The 5,532-nt window shown below is 52.9% G+C and overlaps 1 protein-coding gene across 1 annotated transcript; it reads right to left on the reverse strand.

Moving 5' to 3' along the window:
- Positions 1–2,433: 2,433 nt before the first annotated feature.
- On the reverse strand, positions 2,434–5,054 carry HMX1 (H6 family homeobox 1). The gene is made up of 2 exons (XM_065736149.1): positions 4,729–5,054; positions 2,434–3,102 (listed from the first exon to the last, which is right to left on the reverse strand). The coding sequence occupies exons 1-2, from the start codon at positions 4,976–4,978 to the stop codon at positions 2,531–2,533; spliced, it is 822 nt and encodes a 273-aa protein (XP_065592221.1). The 5' UTR covers positions 4,979–5,054; the 3' UTR covers positions 2,434–2,530.
- Between the last annotated feature and the right edge of the window lie 478 nt (positions 5,055–5,532).

Below are 5,532 nucleotides of genomic sequence, written 5' to 3' on the forward strand. Positions count from 1 at the left end.
CAGTGAAAAGAGTCATTAAAAATCTACGAGAATCCTGAGGTGTCTATGTCCCCACTTTCAGTATACACTTTTAATAATCCACTATAAAGCACTTCCTGCGCGTACAGAATAAGGCATAAGTAAGCACTGTGTTCTTAGACGAATTCACGTCTACGCACCTTTTAATATTTTACTACTATCATAAGTTACAAATACAGTGTATGAAAAAAAAATCTGTTTATTGATATAATCAGCACGTCTTTAAAAAAAAACAAACAAACTAATGTCGAAACACAGTTTAAAAATCCGATTGATCATGAAGCCCTGCCAGTCCCTTAACTTCAAGAAAAAAAAATATATTTAGTAGAATCAGAAGTATAATAATCTCATATGTTACTCCAAAGAAAAAGGCATGTGGAGAGCGGAGGACGTGTTACGTTGCGCGCTGGGTTACAATCTGCTCCGATAGGAGCTCGGGGAGTCCCGTTGTACCCCGGCGGGAGTTGAGTCCGACGGGGGGGACGCGCTGCCCACTGTCCTCCAGGCGAGCCGGGCTCCGAGCGGCACCGAACCCAGAAATGTTGAGCCAAGAGGAAGGAACGTCGTCCAAAGTCACCTCCAAAAGGCTGAAGTCTCCTAGGCGCTGCCTCGCCCGTCCTCCTCCGCTCCTCGCGGTCAGATCACCGCTTTGGGGACTTTTCTCCCCAAGTGTTTCACAGATATGCAAAGAAAACAGCGTGGCGAAGCTCTCTTGGAGTGAGACGAAGGATTTCGGAGCGGTGGAGAAACAGCTCCCCAGAACTGGGCTCCAGTCGGAGCGAGCATCCCTGCAGGAATCCGCAGTACGCTTTAACTTTTATTATATTTGTTTTCATTCTCGAGTGGTTTTGAGGCTTTTAGCGTCCCTCCTTCAACAGTGCTGATGTCCAGAGCCGTGTTACAAGCCAAAAAGGAAAAAAAAAAAAAAAAAAAAGGAAAAAAAAGTAGCTGTGTGCGGTTGTAATCCGCCCCTGACCCTTCTAGGGTTTCGTATCAAAGCCGAAGCTCCGCCGATCGATTTCACAACAAGAAAGCGTGAGCTCGCCCCCAGTATAATGCAAAGCGGAGGGAACAGTGAGAATCGGATCTCCCTTTCTTCTCTAGGGACCGCACAGTCTCTAACGGAGTTCGGACCCGGCTGCTCCTACGGGGACCCCGAATGTTTCCCGCTTATATTACGACTGATTGTGCCCTAAAACGTGGGATCGACGCCCGACCTTCCGTCAAGGCTGAATTTTGCAAGTTCATTTTTCTCTTAATATTCAGGATAAAGAAAAAAAGAAAAAAGAATCCAACTTTTGGAAACAATAAGGGATCCGAAACTCACTTTAGCAGTGGAGAGAGAGAGGAAAACAAAACAATTATTAAAACAAAAAATAAAACAAAAAAACCTTGGCATGCATAATACTTCATATAATATCACATTACAGTCCAGCTTGCATAACTAGCCGTACAGTTCCCCGGTCTGCCGCCGTCTGAACTCCTTCTTTCCTTTTTTTAATTGCCAGTGCGAACTATTAATCAGTTAAACAAACCGAGCCCATAAGAGGTGGGAAAGTGGAGGTGCGTTTTCCTCAGCCTCCTCAGGAGACCCAAACAAGAGGCAAACCCAGCTATTAAAACACAGTATGGTCCTTTTGCTTTTCTTAATTCTTTTTTCTTATTTTTTCTTTCTTTTTTTTTTTTCTTTATTTTTTTTCCCACCGCGTATTTTTAGAGGCTGCTTTATCAGGGAAACAAACCGAAACCAAAGAAAACAAATCCTCACAGCTCTGACTTCGGCGGAGCGACATTCCCTCGGACAATTTGCTTTCGTGTTGCTTCGAACTAAAAAAAGGGCCGGGGGGGGCAGGGGGGGGCGGGGTGGGAACAGCACATGCTCGAGGGTATCGATCGGATGAAAATGAGTAACAATGGGGAGGGCGAAAAAACCCAAACAATCTGTACCAATTAAGTGGCCTGAAACAAAGCGCTCTGGAGGAGCTGCTGGAGGGGGGGTCCGCCGGGCCCTGCGCGGAGCAGCGGGGAAAGGGATCCGGAGGTCGCGGTGGGGGACCCCGAAGTTTTGTCCGTTGGCGGGGGGGGGGGGGAGGCGGGGAGCGGTGGGGCCGGGAGGAGCCCCCAAGCCTGGCGCTGCCGTACATTCGTCTCACGCTCGTGGGGGAGCTGGGGGGCTGCGGCCCCTGGGAAAACGCCGTTCCGCGTCAGCGCGGGACCGAGGTCGGGTTGTCTTTGGCTGCGTGGCGGTTGTGGGGATGGGAGGGGTGGGGGGGGGGGGCACTGAACGACGCGGCTCATGGCCGCGCTCCTCTGGGTTCCGTCCGGCTGCTGCTCGCCGCTCCGCCTTTACCCCAGCGGTAAGTTTATTGCACGTTTTTCTCTTAAAAAATAATAATAATAATAATAAAAGTCGAAAAGCGGAAAATGGTGAAAGTGGAAAGAAAAGGTCCGAGGGTGAATCTGGAAGCCAAGGGAAGGGGCTCGGGGCCGCGGTCCCGGCACAGGTGGGCGCTCAGACGAGTCCCGTCATCTGCGAGCGGAGGAAGGGGAGGGAGGCGGCGGGGAAGGTGCCCAGGGGATAGCTGACGCCGCCGGAGAAGCCCACCAAGGGGGGGGACATGTGGGGCAGGCTGAAGCCCAAGGCGCTGGCCGGCGAGTTCTCGTGGTACAAAATAGGGACCCGCACAATCCTTTGAGCGGCATGGGAGAGATTGGCCGCCTCCAGGTCGGCGGCGAGCTGCCTCTTCCACTTGTTGCGGCGGTTCTGGAACCAGATCTTCACCTGCGTCTCGGTGAGATGCAGCGAGGCGGCCAGGCCGGCGCGCTCCGAACTGCTCAGGTAGCGCTTCACGTCGAAAGTGGACTCCAGCTGGAAGACCTGGCTGCGGCTGAACACCGTGCGCGTCTTCTTCTTGCGGCCGGCTGCTCGCTGCTCCGCTTCTCCCGCTTCCTCGCCGCGTTCCTCCTCTTCCTCGCGGCCTCCGGAGCTCGGCCGGCCGCCCTCGGGGCCCCGCACAACCGCCCGCCCGCCGCCTCCCGCCCGCTCCGTGTCCTCGGGCAGCTCCGGCGAGTCCCGATCACTGGCTGCGGAGAGAGGCACAGCGATGGGGTTGGGGGGGGTCCGGGAAGCGGCTCCCCACTCCCGGACACCGGGAGGGGAAACAACGCGGTGCGGGGGCAGCTAGCTCGGTGCCACTGCTATTGCTCCGTGTGCTGTTAAGGATGCCCAAATAGCGGCGTGTTCGTACACTCGCACACATACTGGTAGGTAAATACATTAAATATATGTCCTGTATATATACTTGTGAAAGTGCATATTCGTATGAGTACATGTGTGCGTATACGCCTATGTGCACACATATATAGCTATATTCGTATGTATGTATGTATATAACATCCATATACACTTACATACGCATGTATATAACGTCTGTATACTTTATATGTTTTGTGCACACGTGCATACATCCTATACATGTCTATTTATATACACACGTACATATTCATATAAGTATACATACCTACCTATATGCGCATATGTGCTTGCACATATATATACTCACATATATACCATATATATGTATATATACACACACACATATAGCAATGCATTTACACACATATGTACACATATATTTAAAAGAACATACGTAAGTATGTTAGGATGTGTACAGATGGGGTAAGTATATCAGTGAGTGTATGTATACGATGAGAGGGGGGAAACAAATGCTTTCACTTCATGTTATTCTCAGCTGCCTAAACCACATCGATGGGATCAGCTGCTCTAATATCGGGACATTGCCTCCAGCATGCCTCCGTGGTTGCCTACAGTGTGTTTTCCAATTGGAGTTCTAAAGGGGAAAAAAATCCTAAAATTTCTAGAATAGCAGGCAGAAAGGAAGGCAGAAAGAAAAAGAAGCGAGGAAAACCGAGCAGTTGTTTTGGTGGTCATTTTCTCTCTCTAGACATATTTCAGAGAAAAATTAAAAAAATTAATAAACCCATCCCTGTAAAAAGGAGACCTCTGGATTATAAATCACGCCTCTACTCCGTACTGGGTAAGCGTGCGAACCCTATAGCCTCGTACAGAATCAAAGGGATGCGCCGAGGGACAATATTTTTTCTATCAGGATAAAAATAACCGCTGATCGCAGCCCGTAAACTTTTTCAGATGTTAATCTGTGCCCCGGAGCCCGGGTGGGAGGAGAAGCCTCTCCCTGCGGAGCCCCGCAGTGCGCGGAGAGTGGCGGGGAAGGGGCTGTGGGGCCTCGGCTGCACCGAGAGGACGGTGCTATAGGGCCGGTGTCAATAGGGCCGGTGCTATAGAGGGCTGCTTCCGAACTCTTCTACAGGGACGGTGCTCCCGGCTTTCGAGGTTACTGGGAAGCGTAAAGCAGGAAAAAGGAAGAAAAAAAGGGTAAGAATAAATAAAGGCAAAATGCCCAAGAGAAAGAACAGCCCCCGATGTTGTCATTTCGGGGCTAGCAGCAGGCGGGGCGGTGGCTCTCCAGGTGTCCAACACCCTGAGAGCATTTCCGGAAATGTAGGCAGCCGAAACCTCCGAACAGAAGCGGGGTGAGGGCTGCGACGGACGCCCAGGCATCACCACTCTCCCTCCCCTCTCGGGGCCGCGACGGGACCGGACCCCCTGAGGAGGGGACAGCACCACCCCCCACCTCTTTCAGGACCCCGGAGGGAAAGGCAACTTACTGTCGGGGCTGGCGCAGCCCAGGAAAGCTCGGCGGTACCAACCGACGGCGGCGTCGCGGAGCGGGCAGCCCGCGGCTCCGATGCGCAGCGAGGAGTGGGGGCCACAGCGCGGAGCTCCGCGCCCACCTCCTCCTCCCGCCGCCGCCCTCCGCGCCCCTCCGCCGCCCTCGGTGCCCAGCAGGTCCTCGATGAAAAAGGACGAGACTCGGGCTGATGTGGAGCTGGCGTTTTCCGTCGCTTCGTCCGGCATTGTCGGTAAAAAAGCTGCAGGAGGGGGGGGGGTCCCGGCTCCGCCGGAGGATGGTTCCTCGGCTCCCCGCTGCCCCTCGGCCGCCTCCTGCCTCTACTTAGCCCCGTGGATGCTCTCCTGGTATAAAAGGTTTTTTTTCCGGAGTAATCATTTCAGATCGCGGTTTGCCATCATTTCCTGCAAGCTAGGAGGGGAGGGGGGAGGAGGAGGAAGGGAAGGGAATGGGGAAGGAAAAAAAAAAAAAAGCAAAAAAAAAAAAGCAACCCGACAACCCATCGGAGGCGCCAGATTCTGCGCGAAAACGATAATAACGAAATAAAAATGTCATGCGAGTTAAACGCTGTACACGAGAGGGGGGAATCCTGCGATTGGAGGAGCGCGGCGGCAAATGGGATTTCCGCAGGGGAAGCGCAGGGCGATGGCTGAGCGGGGCCGGGGTCGGGCGCTGCTGTGTGTGTGTGTGCGTGTGTCCGTGTGTGCGTGTGCGCACCGCCCCGGGGCTGCCACTCACGAGCTCCTTATTTAGGTCAATTAGGGAGCAAATCCCGGCGCGG

The sequence above is a fragment of the Cyrtonyx montezumae genome, unplaced genomic scaffold (assembly GCF_038088225.1).
Source record: "Cyrtonyx montezumae isolate F1298 unplaced genomic scaffold, pur_monq_1.0 scaffold_2, whole genome shotgun sequence".
NCBI classification, from domain to species: domain Eukaryota; kingdom Metazoa; phylum Chordata; class Aves; order Galliformes; family Odontophoridae; genus Cyrtonyx; species Cyrtonyx montezumae.

Coding starts and splice junctions, on each gene's coding strand:
- HMX1 (XM_065736149.1), bottom strand. CDS start 4,978: ATGCCGGACGAAGCGACGGAAAACGCCAGCTCCACATCAGCCCGAGTC. Junction 3,103..4,728: donor GGGCTGCGCCAGCCCCGACA/GTAAGTTGCCTT, acceptor CTCTCTCCGCAG/CCAGTGATCGGGACTCGCCG.